General features: G+C 41.9%; 2 protein-coding genes across 3 annotated transcripts in view; both read left to right on the top strand.

Annotated features, from left to right (window-relative positions):
• Positions 1–5,359: 5,359 nt before the first annotated feature.
• On the top strand, positions 5,360–12,989 carry CHCHD1 (coiled-coil-helix-coiled-coil-helix domain containing 1). The gene is made up of 3 exons (XM_083738569.1): positions 5,360–5,561; positions 9,750–9,868; positions 12,597–12,989. Exons 1-3 carry the CDS (start codon positions 5,414–5,416, stop codon positions 12,708–12,710), a joined length of 381 nt encoding a protein of 126 aa, XP_083594695.1. The 5' UTR covers positions 5,360–5,413; the 3' UTR covers positions 12,711–12,989.
• Positions 12,990–14,213: 1,224 nt separating this feature from the next.
• The window catches only part of LOC310844292 (neurotrypsin-like), a 44,656-nt gene continuing 34,735 nt past the window's right edge, over positions 14,214–24,134 (top strand). Inside the window, exons 1-3 of one of the 2 annotated variants that reach the window (XM_083738325.1) lie at positions 14,214–14,357; positions 19,402–19,637; positions 20,433–20,625. In XM_083738325.1, coding sequence (XP_083594451.1) covers positions 20,536–20,625 — 90 coding nt within the window. In that variant the 5' untranslated portion in view covers positions 14,214–14,357; positions 19,402–19,637; positions 20,433–20,535. Of the gene's footprint in view, positions 14,358–19,401; positions 19,638–20,432; positions 20,626–24,134 lie in introns of those variants that run through there. The other variant, XM_083738326.1, reaches the window with a different exon arrangement.

The raw sequence follows: 24,134 nt of genomic DNA on the forward strand, positions 1-24,134 counted from the left end.
AGGGAAGGAATGAGGGGAGTCACCATGCACAAGAAGAATATTTACACCATGGGTACGCAAACTAAGGCCTGGGGGCCAGATCCAGCCCAATCGCCTTCTAAATCCGGCCCGCGGACGATCCAGGAATCAGCGTGTTTTTACATGATCAGAATGTGTCCTTTTATTTAAAATGCATCTCTAGGTTATTTGTGGGGCCTGCCTGGTGTTTTTACATGAGTAGAATGTGTCCTTTTATTTAAAATGCATCTCTGGGTTATTTGTAGGCCATAGGAATTTGTTCATGTATTCCCCCCCCCCAAAAAAAAATAGTCTGGCCCCCCACAAGGTCTGAGGGACAGTGGACTGGCCCCCTGCTGAAAAAGTTTGCTGATCCCTGATTTACACTGATGGGATGCATTGGATACAAGCCATAATCTCATACCCTCCAACGTTTCTCTGATGAAAACAGAGACGTCCTATTCCACAATAATAATTTTATCATTTATATCTCACCCATCTGACTGGGTTGCCCCAGCCACTCTGGGTGGCTTCCAACATTTATTTTTTCTTAAAAACTCTGGTTTCTCTTCAGATCGGATATGAAAGAAACATAATAAAACATTAAAAATCTTCCCTATACAGGGCTGATGGTTCGGGCGTCGGATAACTCCATGCCCTCCAACATTTCTCCAATGGAAATAGGAAAAGTGGGACATTCGAGGATCGAATCAGAAACCGGGACGGCTTCTGTAAATCTGGGACTGTCCCTGGAAAATAGGGGAGGGTCTGTAATCTTTATTCCTTTATCATGTTACTTGAGATCCAATACGGTTCGCTTGCTTTTCCCTGTCTCCAGGTAGTTCAAGAGAAGATGCATGGCTAAAAAGAGAGGACAGGGTGAAAACTTGTGTGGAAGCCATAAAGCAGAGTTGGCTAACATTTTATTCTCCGTCTGTTGGACTTCTGTTGCCACAATCCCAGACTATTGGCCATGCTCAATGTTGATGAGAGATGGGTATGCAACTACATCTGCAGAGTCTCAGGATAGCTATAAAGGTTGGGTAGCTATGCACAGAGCATAAGCCCAGTTTCCATAACCCTCGAATGTGCCATAGAAACAATTGGCCTTTTTTAAGCCGAGATCTACGAATCTAAAGTGTGTAGCAGCTAGCATGCAAAAATGTTGCACATATACAAATCTACAAGCTATTTATGCTTCTCTTTAGAGGCAAATATTTTGGTCTTCTGTATTTAGATGGTGGGATGCGGCTGGCACTGTGAGTTAAACCACAGAGCCTAGGACTTGCCGACCAGAAGGTCGGTTTGTGACGGGGTGAGCTCCCGTAGCTCGGTCCCAGCTCCTGCCAACCTAGCAGTTCGAAAGCACTTCAAAGTGCAAGTAGATAAATAGGTACCACTCCGGTGGGAAGGTAAACGGCGTTTCTGTGCGCTGCTCTGGTTCGCCAGAAACGGCTTAGTCATGCTGGCCACATGACGCGGAAGCTGTATGCCGGCTCCCTTGGCCAAGCGAGATGAGCGCCGCAACCCCAGAGTCGGTCACAACTGGACCTAATGGTCAGGGGTACCTTTACCTTTACTATTTAGATGGTAATGATGAATGGGGGGGCATGAAAAAGCTCAAGAATCAACAAATGGGGGTGGCAGATTGAGGTGAGGCTAGGATGGTTTATAAAGGGATTGAAGCAGTGGGAGCTACTCTAATAATACCATTGTTGCTTCAGAAGACTTAGCTCTGGCACAGGACTGGTATTTGCAGAGATTTTAGCTTTCAAAAAGGTCCTTTATGTTTCTAACCTGGAAGCAGGCCACTGTAATAAAGGGAGATATTGTGTTGGGTTTAAATAATAAGTATCTGTAGCTTAATGTGAATTTATAAACTTTATTTTGCCAGCATTACGCTTATGAGAACGGCTGCTCATTTATTCCCGGAGAATGACAGATACCACCTTGTTAAGCTATCAGTATAGCTGGCCTAAAAATGTATTTAAAGTTGCATCGATCTCTTGTTCAGAAAGAAATCCGGACTAACATAATCTTAGAACAGTGGGTTTCCCCCTCAGGATTGGAGTAATACTTCTCACTCTCTGCTATTGTGACCCCAGGCTCTCTGGCATTATAGTAAAAAGTGTAAAAGAAAAAAACATTTTACATTCACTTGCTTTGCCTACAAAATAAAAGAAGTTGTAAAAATGCATTTTTTGTTATGAAAACAATTGTTATGATGCTCTATAGAAACAAAGAACAAAAAAAGCATTTGTTGGTATGCTTGCAGGCCGTGGCTGGTATTCAATTAAGTTTTACTTAGGCCCATTGAAATCAATGAATATTACTAAGTTAGGTCCATTCATTTCAATAGGTCTGTTCAGGGTTGGTCCAGTTGATGTGGTGACAACAGAGTGCAAGGGTACTAAGGAAAAGTAAAGTATTGCATTGTGATTATTTTGGGGCACCTCACCTCAATTTTGGCTCAATTATACTTTCCCCAAGAGAACTGGGTGTACGTAATGTACATATATGAGTTTCTAAAAGTTGAAATGTTGGACACAGATGCTGTGTTTTAAACACAGGGTGCAATATTTCTTCCTGTTAAGGCTCAATCTATACACCTTTTCCCCACAAGGATTAAAGGTAAAGGTAAAGGTACCCCTGCCCGTACGGGCCAGTCTTGACACACTCTGGGGTTGTGCGCCCATCTCACTCAAGAGGCCAGGGGCCAGCGCTGTCCGGAGACACTTCCGGGTCACGTGGCCAGCGTGACATCGCTGCTCTGGCGAGCCAGAGCCGCACACGGAAACGCCGTTTACCTTCCCGCTGGTAAGCGGTCCCTATTTATCTACTTGCACCCGGAGGTGCTTTCGAACTGCTAGGTTGGCAGGCGCTGGGACCGAGCAGCAGGAGCGCACCCCGCTGCAGGGATTCGAACCGCCGACCTTTCGATCGGCAAGTCCTAGGCGCTGAGGCTTTAACCCACAGTGCCACCTGCGTCCACAAGGATTACCTAACGCTAATTTGCTTTGTGAGCCACCTTGAACGGTTTGGTTCTGATCTAGAAAGGCTGTTAAGAAACATGTGAGTGAGAACTATTTGTGAGAATGAATTCGATTTTGAACAGTGGACAACAGGATGTGTTTAGATTTTATCAGCAGCAGTAGTAGTTGAATTCTCCTAAAATTCTCTTCCTATCCTTTAGCAGTTACAGTGGTACCTCCGGTTAAGTACTTAATTCGTTCCGGAGGTCCGTACTTAACCTGAAACGGTTCTTAACCTGAAGCACCACTTTAGCTAATGGGACCTCCTGCTGCTGCCACGCCGTCGGCACTATTTCTGGGTTAGTGGAGTCTGTAACCTGAAGTGTATGTAACCTGAAGCATATGTAACCTGAGGTACCACTGTACTGGGAAATCTTTTAGATGAGTAAGGCAATCTGCCACCCCAGGCAAGAGAGTAGTTGTGCTTGTTCTTCCAGCATAAAAGAGCAGGTTGCTTTCTATACCTTGTTCTTTACCGGACAGTGAAGTAGCCGCTCATTCTCCACTTCCAGCCTCTGTGCTCCAAGCAGGTCACAGGGAGCCAGACAATGCATTTTTCATTTCTCCTCTTGCGGCCCGAAGGACAGTCTCACCGGTGAAGCCAGTGTGCAAAGTGCGCGCATTATGAGTAGCATCGCACACTGATGTGTAGTGTAAGTGGAGACACGCTTAGTGAAAATGCATGGCTTTAATATGTCCTTGATTTCATTTTCGAATTACGTTTTCTCGTTGCAAATTACATGCCCAGTTGACAAAGAGCAGCTGTAAGCAGACTTAGAAGTGACAGCTACTGAACAAATGACCCACTGCTTTCTAGGTCCCTGTTAGCTACTTGATTCCAGTGGGCATCCCTTTCAGCTTATGTATTGGCCAGTCCCCTCCCACACTGTATTTGAGAACTCCCTGGCTGTTCTCTCTCAACAGCCACTGCTTTAATTGACTGGCTATCCTTTTAATTTCAGCGAGTTCCTTTAGCGGGAATAACTGAGTCTAATTGGACCCCAGGCACCGCTTGCAGAAGTAGATTAATCAAATGGGGGGGGGGGGCGTTTCCTGAAGCTGTGCAAAGACCTCCACTGATCAGATGGAATTCATCAGACAGGAAATCCTTTTAGTGATGCAATTGCTGAGCCAAGATAGACCATGCCGTAATAAACGGCATACTTACGGCTTGACCCAGACACTATCTCATATCTTGCACCATGAGGCACAAGGACACTGCAGAGAAAAGGGTGGGTCTGCAGATATTTATTCTGACTACAAGCAGGCATGCTAAGCATGTCACTATTCTTGCTTTTGTAGTTCCAAGCACTATAGGCATAGCTTAGGAGAAATGGGCATTTCAGAGCTGCACATACCATCGATCCCTATCCTGCATCATGCCAGAAGTTGTTTTCTTATCTAAAAATGACAGGTTAATCTGCAAGCAGGCTAAGGGAGAATAACAAAGGGAAAATGTTGGGACTGGTCTGATGGGGAACAGGAATTAGTGTGCTTTTGATTTGCACTTACATAGGATTTGCACTTACATAGTGGCCGCTGGCCTGATCCAGCAGTCTCTCCTTTTGTCCTTGTATGCTTGCAGATAACTGGAGTCCAAACTGGACTGTCAAATGCATCTGCATGTCTTTGAGAGCTTGGAAGGCTATCGGAGTGGAATATGGCGACGGTCATCTAGTCCAACCCTCTGCAATACAAGAATCTTTCGACCCAACGTGGGGCTGGAACCTGCAACCCTGAAATTAAGAGTCTTGTGCTCTTACTGGCTGAGCTAACAACACTCACAACTTGAATAGTGAGGGAAAAGAGATGGAATGATGGGTGACCATACTGACATACTGTTGTTGTTGAGGGGATTTAATCTTTTAAAAATGTTTTCAAATGATACACGCACACGCAAACATATATAGATATATAAAATAAAAAACATTTTAATATTAAATATGAAAATATTAAAAATAAAATTATAGATATATTGTATATATACTATTTTTAATTTTATTTTTAATATTTTATTTAATAAAGAAAAATAAAGTTATTCCCACCACAACCGCAGTATTTTTAATATTATATATAATTAATATATAATATTAAAATATTATATCTGTGTGTGTATATATTTAATATATATAACGGATCGCATTTTCCCAAGACTTAAGTCCCGAGGTAAGTTACCTTACCCCGCTGTCTTTCTGTATTTCTAGCGCGAGTTCTCACGTTCCATCTCAGAGAGAGAGCGAGCGCGAAAGAGGAAAGTAACCCGATAGTCCCCCGTGAGCGAGATCACGACTCTCTACTTTTCCTATCTCTATACATCCTCGCGCGACGGTCACGCGGCGAGGGCTGCTTTCCGGCCGGCCCTTGGCTGTCGCAAAAGCGCAAAGATGGCGGCGGCTCCCTCGTCGGGCTACGCGGCTTGGGTGGCTCGGCTAGCCGAGCTGAAGAAGCTGCGGGGCAAGCAGCCCCGGGTGAGGCCTTACCGGCCCCTGGTACTGGCCAACCAGGTCTCCAACCGGCGCCTGGGCCTCGGAGGTGGGTTTCCTCCACAGTCCCAGCTAGGGTTGTCCCCTCTCCTGTCACCTATTGCAATGTGAAATCCTACGTCCTGTATTGATACTACAGTTTTGTCCTGTATTTCAGGTCTTCTTCTCTCTCTTTCTGCTAAGTTAGGGACCCTCTCCGAATAGGTAAAAAAGTATAGGACCTCTGGACGCGGTTTACAAACACGTGTTTGAAAGAGTGTGTGAAAGGTCATGTATTTCATTGAATATTTACCAGATAAATTGTAAACATGATTATTGTAACAACCTGCAGTTGTATAAGAGTATACAGTGGTACCTCAGGTTATGTACTTAATTCGTTCCGGAGGTCCATTCATAACCTGAAACTGTTCTTAACCTGAAGCACCACTTTAGCCAATGGGGCCACCTGCTGCTGCCACGCCGCTGGAGCACGATTTCTGTTCTCATCCTGAAGCAAAGTGCTTAACCTGAAGCACTATTTCTGGATTAGCAGAGTCTGTACCCTGAAGCGTATGTAACCTGAAGCGTATGTTACCCGAGGTACCACTGTATATTTAAAGTAGATGAATAAATGAGCAAATTAAGTTAATTTGGATATGCAGGAGATATTAAATATAAATTTAAGGAACCGCAGAAAGAGGGAGAAGGAAGTCAAGTTTTGAAATGTTAAAATCATTGAAAAATTAGTGAGATGTCTAAACCTGAAAAGCATAAAGTAAGTTTAAAAAAAGAAAAAGAAAGGTCATGTATTTGGGTAGCCAAGCACAGTCAGCTGTACAAATTCATTTGTGTGTGTGTGTGTGTGTGTGTGTGTGTCACAAATTCCAAATGGGCTATCCTATTAGGCTGCAATAGATTGTAGTGGATTGCTCTGAAGTCGCTTCCCACCCCACCCAGCCCTGTCCAACAAAGGTGGCAACCGTAGACTCCCAACTCGAACTGCATCTCCATGCGCAGTGGACCCCGCAGTGGCTAAACCAACCTGGTTCGGCAGTGTCCGTTAATTCCAAGGTATCTGCTGCTCTGGATATGAAGCCTAGAGTCATAGGGAGTTGGAAGGGGTCCCATGGGTCATCTAGAACTTTTGACCCAATGTGGGGCTTGAACCTACGGCCCTTGAGATTAGGAGCCTCAGGCTCTACCGACTTTGCAGTATTGACGTTTATTTCTTTGTCATATCAGTCTTTTTGGCTGCATTTCAAACTCACTGTTCTTGGATGTATCGCACAAAAGGCAAGCAACAGAAGGGCAGCATGAGGGAGGTTTATAAAACTGCTTGGGGCATGGAGAAAACAGACAGAGGAAAAGCCTCCCTCTCAAATGAAACACTTGTTTTATATTATTTTTAAAATTTCCCTTTACCTGAGAATCACAGGGTAGTTTTGCAATATTAAAAAACCCCATGAAAGTGCATAACATAGGAAATGAAATAATAATGTCCCTGAAGCTGACTCTTGTGCTGGGGTATTGGTTACGGGTTTTTGGGGGATGGGCGGGGGAGTTGTTCCTGTTATTGATATTAATTTCTGGTATCTTAATTTTTGGTGGTCTTATGATTATGTGGAAATTGTTTGGTTGTGTACTTTTTGAGGTTTTATTTGTTGTTTGTGAATACTTTTGCTATGTAAGTCTGTGGTGCAATGGGTCAGTGTGCCTGGCTGTTAACCAGAACGCTAATGTGGACCCGACGTGAAACAATCAGTGTTGCAAGGACATGTTTTTGATAGTTTCCACAGCAGAACCACACTGCAGCTTGCACACAGATATACACACCAATAATTAAACAAAGACACTCGTCATGAATCAGCTAAGGTCTGTCCCTAGCTGGGTGAGGAACCACATGCATAAATACATTTTTTCATATATAAACCATTCCTCATACCTGCTGTTGGATTGATGCATGTAAAAAGGGAGTTTCAAATGAACACCCTTGGGTTTTTTTTGGAGGAGTGCTGATTGGTCCAGGATCCCCACAGAAAGAATACATCTGTATGTGCAGAGCACATGTGAGGGCAGCTGTCAGATGCAACCTTGTCCACAGGTGAGGGATGTTCTTGTTAACATCCCTTAAACTGATAGAAATGCAGGAATTGTACAAATCAGCTATTTGGGAGGGGGTGTTTCACAGGCAAGGAGGAAGTGATCATTGTGATTAATGTTTTTCTAACATGCTTCTATGCTGTGTGCATGCTTTATTTGGATTGGCGTTATCATTGCTGCCCTTTTGAGAACAGAGCTCTTGGTGTGTTAAGTTCTACATATGCAACCTGAGGCAAATTGCTTAGTGATCTGTTTCTCTTATGAACAGAGCCTTTGCTATCCTATGTATCTATGTACAGTATGTATACTCAAGCTCTACTGAATTCTATGGGAGTTATTCCCAAGTAAGTTTCATAAGACTGCAGCTTAAAGTTCTTCGTTCACACTGAAAACATGTTTTGATGCTCATATGTCGTTAATTGAAACTGGCTGCTAATTTTCAGGGATACTTTTATCGCCTCCTTGGTCATTGTCACACATGAATGCAAATTTATGGTGTGGTGTGTGTGTGTGTGTGTGTGTGTGTTTGCCTACATTCAGCTGAATATGAATGTTTGGTTGAATCATTTTGCTTCATAGTGCCCTGAAGGCTACCAGACTTTGTCTGTGGCAAATGGCCAGAGGGAATAAATTCCACAACTGGAACACTGTAAAACATGCTAATTGTTCCCTCAGTATTTATAAAAGTAAAGTAAGGGAGAAAACCATGTGTTGTATGTAGGAAATATTCTTTCTAGTTGGCAGGGAAAAAAGGGTTGTTACTTTGTGATCAGGACTCTATTTTCTTCAATTCCGTCTGCATAAAATTTCATAGACAATCCAAGAACTGGTAAAGGCCTTTTAATTACAAAAAGTGAAACCTATTCCTTAAAAACTTATGTTATATCACATTTTGTTAGCCTTTCAAAGATTTCATATGGCCTTGGTTTAAAATACAGTTTTTGCCAAAACTTCTGCCGTTAAGTGTTCTAGAGTTTGTAACTTGTTCATCTCTAATGTCCTTGTGTTGAATTCCCTCCCCTGCTGTTCACCATTTATACGTGCATTTTCCTTCACACAGTTCCTTCTGGAAAAAGAAATTCAAAATTCATGAGAAATGCAAACACTGAGTCCCTATCTAAACAGAATACATTAATTGAGTTACATTATGAAACCTAAGCATGCTTACATTAAAATTTAATTCATTTTGAACTTAGAATTTGCCTTTCCTTTGTGCAGAACTTCAGTTTTTGAGGTTTCCTGTGCAGAAAAGAACAGTGCTACTATGGTGGCTTAGTTCAGTTGTTATGCCAAACCGTGGTTTCCACTAACCATACACTAAAACTCAAATCATAGTATGGGCTTCCAAGCAAATGATAGGTAAACTGTGGTTTAGATGCTTGTCTATTTTCTCTGTTTGGTCATCCATCTTATTTTAGTTGCAGTGTCTTTGGTGGAGCAACAGTCATAACTATGGTTTATTAATTCAGAGGTTATGCCAAACCATTGTTAGCACAAATATTAGATTTGCGAACACTGTTTTTAAATTCTGGTTGCTGGCTCATTAGCTAACCATATTTTTGTCCAGTCAAAATATCAAACCAAACTTTCCTCAAACTTCCTTACCCATGATCTAGCATGATGTCTGAATTGAGCCGCTGACAACATATGAAGCTTTGAGAAGAGGCAGGCAGACTGCTAAAACCATTGCCCTCATCCTTGTGGCTTCCTTACAGATGAAAAGTACAGTCAAACCTCGGTTGTTGAATGTAATCCGTTCCGGAAGCCCATTTGGCTTCTGAAATGTTCAACAACCGAGGAGTGGCTTCTGATTGGTTGCAGGAGCTTCCTGCACTCAGCGGAAGCTGCGTTGGACACGCAGCTTCCGAATTTTTTTTGAAAACCAGAGCATTTACTTCTGGGTCTAGGAGCCAAAATGTTCCAAAACAGAGGCGTTCGGTATCCGAGGTTTGACTGTACAGTATTCAAATAGTAACTAGAAGTGAAATTCCCAATTCCAATGGAGGCGTGTGTTTTCTTGGATTAAGGATACAATAGAAAACAGTGTGAAGAATCTGCTTACTTTTACCGTCTTCAGTGTTTCATATGGTATTCATTCAATAGAGTTGTCACTGTTATAAAATGCTCCTGAGTAATGGCAGTTTCCTTTCTTTTCCAGAGGCAACATGCATCACAGAGATGTCATTAATGATGGCCTGTTGGAAGCAGAATGAGTTCAGTGATGTAACTTGCGCCCAAGAGATCCAGACTTTCTTCAACTGCGCTGCAAAGGCAGAAGTAATTATGTCCCAATTTATCCTCTAATTAAGCTGCAGGAAATTAGTTTCCATACATAATATGAGCATGTAATACCACTACAAATCTCCGTCATTGTGTCTGTATTATCCTGGGAGGCAGGTCCTTACATTTTAATTGCATACTGCTGAATGTTAACCTGAAGGTGTGAAACTGGCAACAGTGGTGGTTTAGCAAATGGTAAGCATATTTGCCCAAGACAGTATAATGCAAAGGTGCAACCCAGATAATACAGCTTTAAAAAGATATGGTGTGCTGGTTAATGATGCAAGTAGATTGCATATGTGAACTTGCCATTAGGACCCATGCATGGAGATTATAGGTCCATCACATACCAGGTGTCATTGAAACTAATGAAATCACTGCAAAACTAATGAGGTTAAGGCATTGGTTACATCAGGTGGTATGCTATTGTGTGGCTGCATATTTATAAAATACCGGTGTGTGGCAGATGGGATTGTTTCTGCAATTGTTGAAACATCTATTTCCTATGGCATCTGTGGTTTCATATCTGTTTATTACTATTTTTTAAGTTCTCATCCTGCTTTTTAAACACAAGTTTCAGAGTGGTTCATAGCAAAAATGTCTAAAACAATAAGAAAATATATAATTGAAACAGAAACAACCAAACAAACATAAAAAATACCTGAAAAAGAGCAGCTGTTTTTATTAGCAACTTTTTTCTGTTTTATATTTCTTTGGTTCTTGACTTATCGTGGGCAGTTTTGAGTTTCAGGTTGCTGGAAAAATCGGTTATAGAAATTGCAAATAGCTGGTGCAGTCTGCACCAAACACAAAGTCCTGTTCCCTTCAAAGGGCTGCCAGATTGTTAACAGGGCTGCATACATGTGACTCCCATTTTGAAACAAATGCCTACAAGCCTGTCCACCCATTGGGATTTGGATTAATTATTACTGTGGCTGCATTGTATTTTTACTGTTGTTCTCAATGGTTTATTTTTTTGTAATAACTTATATTTTAAATTTAAGTGATGGCCTGGTTTTGTTAGCTTTTAATGAGGAAAATCAGGATATAGATATGTTAAACAAGATGTACTATGTACAATCCAATTTGTAAGGAAAGAAACCTCCACTGTATAGCAGAGGAATATGGCCTTGTGTGTTAATGGACAACAGCAAGGAATTCATGCTTCAGGTAAGCTATAGAAATGTAAAAATCCCATGAGAGTTCTTTTTATAAACAAATATCAGTGTGTTCCCCAGTTTATAACTTTATGATATCTGGGGTGCATCTGCTGTGCACTCCATGCCTGAAAATGAGATTGATCAAGTATTTGACTTCTCAACCAATCCAACCAGTAAAATAAAGGCTAAGCATGTAAATTTAGAATCCTGTACACAGTTCCTGGGGTTAGTACTTTTCAATTTGTTTGGCCATATTCCTGAGTTGATAAGCATGCGGTTGTGTCATTTTGTATGACTGTAAGAGAGAGAGAGAGAGAGAGAGAGAGAGAAAGAGAGAGAGAGAGAGAGACTTAAAGCTATCACTGCTATATCAATATAAATTCATGTAAACAATATTCAGGAAATTGACCAGTTCTTCTTGATTTTTTTCTACAACACCTGAGTCACAGTCATTTTTTAAAAGTTGTTTTTAAATGTGGTTATAGCTGTACATCAGGGCAAGAATTGCCTTCCCTTAAATTAAACAGGGAGTACAGTGATACCTCAGGTTACAAATGCTTCGGGTTACAGACTCTGCTAACCCAGAAGTAATACCTCGGGTTAAGAACTTGGCTTCAGGATGAGAACAGAAATCGTATGACGGCGGTGCGACAGCAGCGGGAGGCCCCATTAGCTAAAGTGGTGCCTCAGGTTAAGAACAGTTTCAGGTTGAGAACGGACCTCCGGAACTAATTAAATTCTTAACCAGAGGTACCACTGTAAAGGACTCTTATTTCTTCCTTTGCTGTGAAGCAATGATGCAGTTTTCAAAAGCAGGCCACCACCTACACAAGGGCATTTTTTACTTTGTGGAATATTTGGCTGCAGGCTTATAATAGTGGACCTCTATCTCAACCTTGTTAAAATGTGTAATGAGATAGATTAAGTTCTGTTTCCATCTTGCATGTAATAATCATTCCCATTGTGCAGGGGTGACTTTTGAGTGCACCCCCCTGTGTCATTAAACCATAAATTGCAAGTAACCGTGAGGGCATGTGCCAACGGAAACAAGCTTCAAGAAGGAAGAGGATGCCCGGGGACCATGGACCACAAAATAGAAAGTGTACCTGCCAGTGTTTTTCTTAGGGTTCAAGGACTACAGTCAGTCGAATTGCTTCAAATCACAAGTGTTTTGATATAATACACATACTCTATAGTTACTTTGCCAAGGCTTCTGTTTTGTGAGTTACACTTATTCTGAGAAAAATATGATCCTCCCTTGTTGCTGCACAAGCCACTCATATCAACAGGAAACTGACTAGACGCAAAATGTGACCAAGTACATTCAAATAACGTCTTAAGGATATATTGTCCTCCTATTCCTAGGAATTGATAGTAAAAGTCCAGCTCCTCTTCCTTGACTGTAATATTTATCATTTCACTGTTTCAAATAAATTGAGTTACCACCGGCTTCTGAATGCAGCTCTCTCTGATTGTCCAGAGGTTGATGCTTGCAACATTGGGAATATTGGTGGGATTTGTGCGTCAGTTTAATAAATATAGGAAATTGTTTCTGTTCTTTTCAGGCAGAACGCAAGCAAAATCTTCAACAAGAATCTCTGGGCCAGTCGGGGAAACTTGGTTCAAAACAAATCAACAAATTACTGAAAAGGTTTCCAAATATCACATACAATTATTAAAGAGAATTGCTTCCCCAAGTATTTGTGAACACCAGGACTGGAATTTGAAGAAACTCACCGCTTGTTGGTCATTTCCTTTGAAATGGACGGGAAATGTTTTCCTGCATTTCATACTGTTTTTTGGAAGAAAACTTCTCTTGAGATAAGATGAAGACCTAAAGTTTCCTTGGATACCAAGAGAAGCTACAACAGTTATTTGACCAGATAAACTTTTGCTTGAAATGTTCTTCAATAGCATCAAATTTGAGTCGTCAGTGAAATAAAATCTTTTGTGAAATCTTGTCTGCTGTTATAGAGCAAACTTTCTTTTTGAACTTTGGCCTCCAAACTGCTAAACAGCAGCATCCCATAAGCATGACCCTTGCAGCCAAGAGTTCCCAGTATGACATGAGTAGTGGTGGTGGTGGGAAGTATTGTGAGTGTTAAATTATTGTAGGATCACACAAAGATAAAGCTCAGAGTCTTTTTCATAGTGCCATCTGTGTGCCACCACCAAAACATCTGCCTCACAAGTAGGGAACTTCCTTATGGGAACTTCCCACTCTAACCCTGACCCTGATTTTCAGTGGTGGATAGGAAAACGTTGAGAAGCAGGAGTGCTTTAAGGGGAGTGAGAATGGATTGCGTTCTCTCCATTCTGTCCATAGAATTTGGCAGTTCTTAGAATCCGTTCCTAGATTCCATTCACTTGTGAGGGGCAAAAACCTCTCCCTGCTCCCTGATTTAACACTTCTCTACTTTTTCCTCATAAAATAAAACTTTTAACTTTGGTTACTAAAAGTATTGCATTTAAGGGTGCTGTGTTTGCTGGGGACTAAAGGGAAGGTAAAGCCTCAAAATATGCTTGAAGTGAAACAATTTTATGCTGTATTGCACCCAACACTTTTCAGCATGCTGCCTTTTGAAGGGTCACTGACTAATAACAACAAAGATTACTTTGAGAGATTGTGGGGTTTTTTTTTAGTTAGATAAAAAGAATCTAATTGCATTTTAGGCGGTGGTGATGAAAGACTTGTGAGTATACGACTTCAGTTTTTGCTAACTGCTACATTTGTTCTTTGTCATGTTCCATAGACCTTTCCTTTATTTGAAACTAAATCTGCAGAATGCTAAATTCAGTTATCTGACCTTGCAAGTGACTTATGTTCTGATAAACAGTTACATTTTTTTTTATTAAGGCATTCTTTTGTTTAACGTCTTTATTTTAACCAAAGAATTTAGACTAGATTATATTTGAAATTCTTCTCTCTTCTGGATATTTCCTATTTTCAATAGTGTGGATGATGTACTGACATACCCCAGGGGTGGCCAACTCCCAAGAGACTATTACTTGGGAGTCTTGGGGGGTTCAGGAAGTTGTTGAGCTTTTTTTAGGGAGGAGGGTAGCCATGTTTTGGGGGAGGAAAAGGAACAGCCACTCACCAACAGATCTGGGAAAGCAAACAGCCTCACTGAGTAAACTTCGTCTTCCGTTTTGCAGATTGTGCAACAATGAGACGAGGGGGTGGGACAGGGTTCTAATTTACCAATGCTGAGGAAAGGGAGCCAGCGATCTACCAAAACCTCCAGGGGATCTACCAGTAGATTACGATGGACCTGTCAAACATCCCTGATATACACCATTTGTTTATGTGGTTGGTGGAATATGTAAGGTTATTTTAACGTTCAGTATTCTTATTTTTGTCCTTTTTATTACTGGTCTTTGTGCTCCTGAGGAACCACATGTTGGGCATATTGCATTGTAAATTATTTGGGCCTTATTTTGAGGCTCTCCTTAAAATATGTTAAAATTTACAACCTTATCATATATGTAATAATAGTAATAGTCAACTATACATGACAGTAAATGGTTAAGGGAGCAGAACTTTGCTCCCTGGGAGAGTGACTGAGGACCATAGGATGTTGAGGACCTCTCTCTCTGTGGGTGGAGAAGCAGGTCTGCCACTTGATGTACATGAAATGGCTGTAGAGACTGGTATGTTGGCAGCAGATCAGAGGAGGCCCCTTCCTTCTACTGACACACATCCAAAAGAGGCAAAAGCAACAACAATCCTATACCAGCCCGGGAGCTGTCAATGGGGTGGAAAAAAATTAAAACAACAAATGGGAGAAAAACTCGGGAAAGCTGTTCCCACACCTTCCCACAGTCACCAGTATGATTGGCAGGGCTTAGAAGGAAGTGATTCCTTCACCACAGACCTTAGGATTGTTCTACCCAAGTTCAAACAGGGGAACACTATTAAGCACAAAGACACAAAACTGGAATACATACAGCGTTAATATGAATACATTGTTCTGGGTTTCCTGACCCGAGTTACACTTTGATACTTAGCTGCCAGTGTCTGAAAGGCAATCATCTTAACTACTGTTAACTACTTTCCATGTTTCATAAAACTATTTCAGTTTATTAAGCCATGCCACACCTTTCTTGGTTTCTAAAGTGACTTCTGCAATCAGCCAAAAGGTGGTCTAGCATGTAAACCAGATCCCTGGTACATCTGACCACTGATTGTACACTGAAGAAGGTCTAGTCTGAGAACCTCAGACTTTTCTAAAGATAACATCTGGTTTACAAAATCTTGCAAAATTTCACCACTCTCCTACAATCCTGTCAGATCTAGTAGGAAATGTCCATTAATTGGTTGACAGGGCTCTCTCATGTCTTATATATCTCATCTCTCTCCTCCCTCCCCCCCCCCCGACTTCCTGCCATGCTATTTCTGATTCAAGATTTATTTGCTTTCAAAAGTGTAGCCAAAATGGCACCCTTATATGCACAGTAAATGGGAATCAACTGACTTGGGGTAACCCTGAAGGTATTTATTTATTTATTTATTTATTTATTTATTTATTTAGCTAGCTAGCTAGCTAGCTAGCTAGCTAGCTAGCTAGTTAGTTGCTTTATCCTGCTCAGGGCAACCCAAAGCGACTTAAAACCACACACACACACACACCTAAATACAGTAAAGCCTAGAGGGGGAATGCATTAAAAATTATCACACCCACTTGTAAAAGGCCACATATATAATGAGGGTGCTAGGTGAGCCTCCCTGGGGACAGCATTTCAGAAAGCAGGGAGCCACTGCAAAAAGGCCACTTCTCATGTTGCCACCTTCCTCTCATGGAGGGGGCATGCGAAAAAGCACCTCTGATGATGATTGCAGGGTCCGGGTTGGTTCACTTCGTATCTGGCTCTGGCACTGTTCAGACAATGACATCTGGGTCCTTCTTGGCAACAGAGCAAGACTTATTTCTGTTTGCACCATGGTATATTCTAGGGGTGGCCCTCCAGATGTGGCTGGATTTGTGCTATGCTGACTGGGGTCGATGGGAGTTGTAGTCCCACACCATCTGGGGGGGTGGCACACATTCTCCACCCTTGCTACATTCCCTATGCTAAAGGTAGGCAATATTTAAAATGCATCAACATGCAAATGTGGCTTAGAACAGGATTACCTGCCCATCAACTATTGAGTCAGCCTGGTAATGGGTGGAACAGATTTGGGTAATGCTGACAGGACAAACAAGCTGTAGGGAACAGGTACGTACTGGTAACCATCCCATTTTTTTATTCTTTTGCTTCTTGTAACCAGAGCTTCATCTTGTGTTCACGATAAAGGAGTATATCAACCCAGTACTGAAATCCCCATCTTCCTTTGTGAACCATACTAAATACAATCCGTGAGGACTTGCCAAGGTTATTTCTGTACAAATCCATGCCCCACCCCCCTTGCCGTGCCTCACTTCTGAAGGCAAGCAGAGCCTGCTGCTAATTAAATGATTGCAATTCCTTGGCCAGACACACTGCAGTAGAAAGCACCCAAGAAAAACCACTCCCTTCTCTTAGCAGCAGCCCCTGCAATTAATTCATCATTTGACACAACTGCATTAGACCTTGGTAGCAGTGGCAGAAAGAAGGCGCTGGCAGAGAAGTGCAGGGTACTGGGAATCAAAAAATGAGAGGTGCCATTGGGAAAATTTGTGCACATTTGAGAGCTGTGTCAATTCAACCAAAAAGTTCTTGCTTGTTTAAAGGAGAACTTGATGTTTTCGTGGAACAAAATGAAATTAATCACACTGGTTTTTTGTTTTTAAAAAGGTTAGTTGAGGTGGGGTGAAGAGAATAGGCAGGAAAATGTATCTGTCCTTGCCATTTTCATTAATTCTTTATATTTTTTCTTCTACCATTGTGTTGGAATACAGTCTTCCATCAAATCAAAGAGGCCTCAAGATGTATTTCTATCAATTGCTGTCATGCTTAACAATAGTTTAAGGGAGGGGGAAATATACTAAACAGTATAGCCAAATTTAATACATTTGTTCTTTAGTCGTTTAGTCGTGTCCGACTCTTCATGACCCCATGGACCAGAGCACGCCAGTCACTCTTGTCTTCCACTGCCTCCCGCAGTTTGGTCAGACTCATGCTGGTAGCTTCTAGAACACTGTCCAACCATCTCATCCTCTGTCGTCCCCTTCCCCTTGTGCCCTCCATCTTTCCCAACATCAAGGTCTTTTCCAGGGAGTCTTCTCTTCTCATGAGGTGGCCAAAGTATTGGAGTCTCAGCTTCACAATCTGTCTTTCCAGTGAGCACTCAGGACTGATTTCCTTCAGAATGGATAGGTTTGATCTTCTTGTAGTCCATGGGACTCTCAAGAGTCTCCATGGGACTCTCAAGAGTCTCCTCCAGCACCATAATTCAAAAGCATCAATTCTTCGGCGATCAGCCTTTATGGTCCAGCTCTCACTTCCATACATCACTACTGGAAAAACCATAGCTTTAACTATACGGACCTTTGTTGGCAAGGTGATGTCTCTCTAATACATAGAAATTTAAATGTTCCTGTATCTGTTCTCCCCTAGCTGTTAAAAACTAGGCGGCACAATATATTATTACAATGCTTCCAGAGGACGTATGATGGAAGGCTGATAGACTTTTAGAAAAGGAGTTCAGTTCATCAACTGTGGAGCAGCCATCAAAGATTCCTCCTCATGTGTCCTGCCTGTTTGAGCGCATGGTACAGAGAAGTGAAGGTTAGAAGAGTATTCTTGCCAAATATTAGCAGAACACTCAAGCAATCTCAAGTGTGCTCACCAAATGATATAACTGACGCACCAGCATGTCATGATCAACAGTATCAGAAGCTGCAGAAAGACCTACCAGAATCAGTAAGGTTGAGTTGAGTTGACATCTGCCTGTCTCGGGAGGCAATGGAGGAGCGTGTTTCTGGAGGTGAAGTCAAACTCTTGGGAAGTTGCAGCGCCTGCTGTGGCTGTAGAGACTGATATGGGATACGGGAGAGATATGTTTTGTTGCAGTTTGGGCAGATGAAGGCATCCAGTTGTGCTGTTGCAGACGCACCATGGGGTTTCTTCTCTCTGTGCTCCTCCCAGCAGTCGTTCCTCCTCTGGTCCCTGCTGCGGATTCAAGACCTGACTATCTGTCTCCAGGCATTGTGGTCCCCTGGAAGGAATTCCCACATGGCAGGGTTAATGTTACCAGCCTTTATGTCACGTTTGTAGACATCTTTGTAACACAGAGTTGGTCTGCAAATGGGCCTGGTGCCTGAAGCCAGCTCGCAACAGAGCATGTCCTTGGGGACCTTGCCATCTTTTGTTCTGTGGACATGACCAAGCCAATGCAGACAGCACTGATACAGGAGTGTGAGCATACTGGGAACGTGGGCTTGGAAGAATATGTCAGGGTACAATCATTCCTATTAATCCCAAGGCAAGGACTGGAAGCCATGAACCTAGTCAGTGCCACAGTGAGGCTGAAAACCAGAGTGGCTTCTCATTAGAAAGTAGGTAGTATCCAGAGAAGTTTTGAGCTGGAGAGCAACCACTCAGTAACCTCACCTACAAGTGGAAAGAAAGAACTAGGGGAACTAGACAGCGCGAAAGTCTGAATCCTGACTAGCCAGTTAGGAGGTAGAGCTTTTGAAGAAATGCCAAATAACTCTGGATTTAAGCTTGTCTGGTGCTGTTCCCTCCCTCAGCAAGGCATTAATAGTTTCAGTCAACTGAATGCCAAGCCTCTCCCAGCTGGCTTTTCACCAGCCAGTGTGGGTATGAATCAAATTTCGTTCTCCAGCATGCAAGATTTAAAAACTGGTAAAGGGACCATGTGATCTGGGAGCTGCAGACGTTGCAGGTTCGTCACAATGGGCAGTAGATGTTTCAGTCTCCGAACCACAAGTTGCTGAGGACCTGGAACAGTTCTGCTGGGTGACACTTAGATCACAATGGTAATTGAGAAGAAGGGTTTATTCACCACTGATAGTATTTAAAAAAAAACTATGCTGCCTGCAATCAAGTCTGTTTCAGTGCAAATCATAGGCCACCTTGGGAAAGGATTGGAGCTCAGTGGGAGAAAATCTGCTTGGCATACAGAAGGTCTCATGTTCAGTCCCCAGCACCTCCAGGTAGAAGTGGGAGAGACCCCCATCTAAAACCCTGGAACACCACTGATGGTCAGTATAGACCAGGGTTTCCCAAACGTTTTTTGGACTACAACTCCCATCATTCTTAGCTAGCAGGACCAGTGGTCACGGATGATAGGAACTGTAGTCCCAAAACAGCTGAAGACCCAGGTTTGGGAAACCCTGGTGTAGACAATACTGAGCTACATGGACCATTGATCTGACTCAGTATATGGCAGCGTCTTATGTTCCTTGCTGTTCCTTCCTACAGGTCATCTGAGAAGGAGAGAATCCTGTGCCGCCCAGCGGGAGAAAATGCCTGGGAGTATCTGGATCAATGGCCGATGTCCGTCTGCTACCACGCAGCATGAGCCACAGAGGAGGGCAGCAGCAGCAACAACCAAGCCATTCTTCCTGCCACGAGGAACCACCTCCAAGTCTTAGTTCAAGGGAGAGACCCGTCAACTGAAGGAAATACAGATCAGCTTCTAATGCACCAATCTATCGGTGGCATCCTACAGAGTCTGGAGCCTTTTGTCTGGGAATGCACTCTGTGTGAAGCTTTTCCTAGGCAGGGAGGGAGGGTGGGAAGCTGAGAAGAATATAGTCAAGGGCAACTTCAAGTAGTTGATTAAGCTGAAAGGATAAAGTCCAGATTCCTTTGAATCACTTTCAAATTCAAGCAGAGGATTTTGCTCCACTCGAATTATACTGTTGTTCTTCCAGTGTATAGTTCTGAGTTAGCACCTTCCAGCTACCCTGGGAATTGTACTTTACCCCTAACAGAGATACCATTCTCAGCACCCTGAACAAACTACCGTTCCCAGGATTGTTTGGCGGCAGGAATTTGCTTTGAATGTGTTGTGTTTTTAAGGTACAGTGGTGTCCACAGCCACAATAATGGTAAGAAAATAAAAGGGATGTTTTCAGGAGGAGAGAAGGAGACCCCTGGTGGATTGATCCAGGTTGGAAGGGAGGAGGCTGGAACCAGAAAGGGATGTGTATAAACTGTGCCAAAGAAAGAGCTTTGACAGCAAGCAAAAGGGGAGGGAATGGATTGGGAGAAAGACAAGGAGAGGGGGAGGTAGGAGAGAGAGAGAGAGAAACCAGCCTGGAAACCTAAAGGCTGCTTTCTGCTCGTCTACACTTGCCCCTTGTTATTTTGCAAAGCTGGTTCAGAACTTCTGGATCACATGGTATTCCCTTGCTTTGGAGAAGGAAAAGAGAAGGGAGAAAGAGGAAGGTGAGGCAGAGGAAAGCAAGCACCCCAGGCTGGTGTTGTTCCATCTTCCCCTTGCACAGAGATGACAGGAGCCTCCTAGCCCCTGTGAAACTGAAGGAGGGTGGGCAGAGGAGGAGCAGGAGGCCAGATGATCAGCTCAGCAGTAGAGGGAAAATGTGAAACATGAAGAACCAGCTCACTGTTTGTGGAAGGATGGTGCTGCTCCAAGTGTTCCCGCTGCTGCATTTGCTCCCCTGTCTTGGCTCTGTGAAGGTAGGAGATTTCATCTTCTCAGAATTAAGTCTCTTGGCTGCTTAACGTTGTGATGGAAATGTGGCTGTGAAAATGCAATCTGGGCTGCGCAGGCAGGTTTGCGAAAGGGGTGGCAAATGCTGCGGTCGGGGAAGAGTTGTGTTCATTATTTCCTTTCTCGTCATGAGAATATAGCCAAATTTAAGGGAATCACGATATTTTACACTGGTTGTTCTTGTTGTTTTGTAGACTGCATGTCTTTCCCATGTTCCAAATGCTGCATTAGAGACTTGCTCTTCCAGTGCTGGTTGATTGTTTTATGATAAATGGGTGTGAGGTCTGGACTCAGAAACTGAAAGTATTAGGTGGGTGCTAGAATGGTTAAAGGTATCTAACTCCTCTGTCAGTATTTTTACAGTGTGTGTGTGTGTGTGTGTGTGTGTGTGTGTGTAAGTGTAAGATAGCAAAGGAGGGTGTTGCTCCCCAACAGTTGTGAGTTGTAGCATCTTCATTCATGCTGGGCTAGGGTGGAGCTCCCTTAATCAAGCCCATCCCATGCTGTCTGACTTGCCAGTACATACAGTGAATGCAAATCCACTGGCTGTCTCATTTGTTCCTTTGCAGCAGATTCCCAGTTGCTGTAATTTTGGTTGCCTTTGGTTTGCCTACCTATACTATGAGGAATACAATAGTTTCCATTATGAAGAGCTTTGAAAAATTAAGACTCATAGAGGTCTACATCTTAAAAGTAGCATTTCCATGGAGAGAAGTGTTATTTTAAGCGCTCATTCTTTCCTGAAGTTGCGAGAATCCCAGGAGCATCTTTACAGGGACTAGTTTTCTTTGGGCTAGAGAGAGCCCTGGAGCTTCATAGCAAACATATATACAAACAGAGCCTATTGGAATCTAGTGGACTTCAAAAACAAGACAGCACAACTAGTAATCCTGCTTGAAATTGCGAAGAAGAGCAATGAGCTAACTCACACATCTCTTCCGCCACACACTGTCTCCTCTCCCTTCCTCCCCCAGTTGTCACATTCCAAAGGCTGGAGTGAGATTCTAGTCCATTAAGGATCACTTTGGTTGTTTCGCTGGGTTTATAAAGGGAAATCATAGCAATAGACCTATTAATGCTAGTAAGACAGCCAAACTCCAGTAAAACAAAATAGTATTTTTTTTTTCCTCATTAAATTTTTATTTCATGGAAGTAAAGAATATGTACACACACACACATATAAACATACAAAAGTAAAAGTATTACACAGACAAATAAAGATAAAGAAAGAGATAATAGTAAGAGAAATATATAAAAACTTAATTTTCACTTTGGTCACATTTCTTAATCTTCATTTTCAAAACTTCCTTTAGCTTTCCCGAAAATCATTCGAAGTAACACTTTAAATTACACATTTCTTGGTATATATTGTCATTGTACCTTTTTATATACGTTTCTTAGTGTATATTGACCTTACATATTATTTAGTCTCCTATTCTCTTTAAACAATAACTCACAATCTTTCACAGTGCGTCTCTAAATCCCTTTAGCGTTATTTTCCCTTGACTAATAAGTTCCAAGTAATCTACATATTTTCCCCAATCCTCAGTGAACTTTTGGTCTCTTATGTATCTTACTTTGCCTGTAAGTCTGTCCAATTCCATATAATCCAACAGCTTAAATCTCCATTCCTCCACCGTTGGTGTCTCCTGCTTTTTCCACATCTGGGCCAGCATTACTCTTGCTGCTGTAACTGCATAATATACTAATCTATGATCTTCTTTTCTTATCTCATAACCCAATATACCTAGTAGGAAAAATTCTGCTTTCTTTGGAAACGTATATTTTAAAATCTTCTTCAGTTCTATATAGATTTTTTCCCAGAACTGTTTAACTTTTCCACACTCCCACCACATGTGATAGAAGGAACCCTCACTAACCCTACATTTCCAGCACTTGTTATCCACCTTATACATTTTCGATAATTTCATAGGTGTTAAATACCATCTGTAAAACATCTTCATTATGTTTTCCTTTACCGTTACACACGCCGTGAAATTTAGTCCTTCCTTCCAGAGTTTTTCCCAATCTTCAAATAGTATATTATGTCCTACATCCTTTGCCCAGCGAATCATTACACACTTAACCTCCTCATCCCCTAAACTCCAATCCAACAGTATCCTATACATTTTCGAAACAATTTTTTCTTCTTTGTTTATAATCTCCGTCTGAAACTTAGATTCCTTCTCTGCATAGCCTCTTTCTTTAAGATCCTTCCTGAACATTTGGTTCACCTGGAGATGGTGTAACCAGTCATGGACATATTCTTTAACCTGATCGTATGGTCGTACAATCCATTTCCCATCTTCTTTAATTATTAACTGGTTATATGTTGCCCATTTACTTCTCATATTAATAGTCCTCGCACACATGACTTCTAGAGGTGAAAGCCAATGTGGGGTTTTTGGTTCCAACAGATTTTTATATTTATCCCATATTTCAACTAAAGGTCCTCTGAAAATATGATTCCCAAATCCCTTGTGTATCTTCCATTTATCCCGCCATAAGTAGGCGTGCCAGCCGAAGTTGTTATCGTAACCCTCCAAGTCTAATAATTCCCTGTTCTCTAGCCTTACCCAATCTTTGACCCAACATAGGCAAACCGCCTCATAATATAATTTCACATCCGGCAAGGCGAAGCCCCCCCTTTCTTTTATGTCTGTTAATAGTTTAAACTGAATCCTAGGTTTCTTTCCCTGCCATATGTATCTCGACAACACTCGTTGCCACTCTTTAAAGATTCGGCTTCCTTTAATTATAGGGATAGTTTGAAATAAGAAAATCAACCTCGGCAGCACATTCATCTTAATTGTGTTAATCCTTCCCCAAAACGACAGTTTCAGCCCTCCCCAAATTTCCAAATCTTTTCTTATTTCCCTCCACGTCGATTCATAGTTATTCTTAAACAGATCTATATTCCTAGGTGTTATCCAAATGCCAAGATATTTCACTTTTTTAACCACTTCTATTTGCGTTTGCTGTTGAATTGTTTCTGTTAGTTTCTGATCCAAATTTTTACCTATTATTTTTGTTTTACTCTTATTTAATTTGAACCCTGCTACCTCTCCAAACTGATCTAATTCCTTTAATATCTCTCCTGTTGCAGTTGTTGGTTCTTCTGTCATTATAACTACATCATCCGCATAGGCTCTGATCTTATATGCATTCTGCCCAACTAACACTCCTTTTATTTTTTGGTTCTGCCTTATAGAGTTTAGTAGTACTTCTAAGGTCATTATAAACAGAAGCGGGGAGAGCGGACAGCCCTGTCTTGTTCCTCTTCGTATCTTTATTTCTTCTGTCACTATATTATTGATAATCAGCCTGGCTTTCTGATCTGTATATATGGCTTTTACTCCATTAAAGAAATCCTCCCCCACTTCTATATGTTCTAAATTTTTCAACATAAAGTTCCAAATAACATTATCGAATGCCTTCTCGGCATCGACAAACATCATTATGGCCTGTTTGTTAA

This window comes from Podarcis gaigeae, assembly GCF_964106915.1.
Source record: "Podarcis gaigeae genome assembly, chromosome: 5".
NCBI lineage: Eukaryota > Metazoa > Chordata > Lepidosauria > Squamata > Lacertidae > Podarcis > Podarcis gaigeae.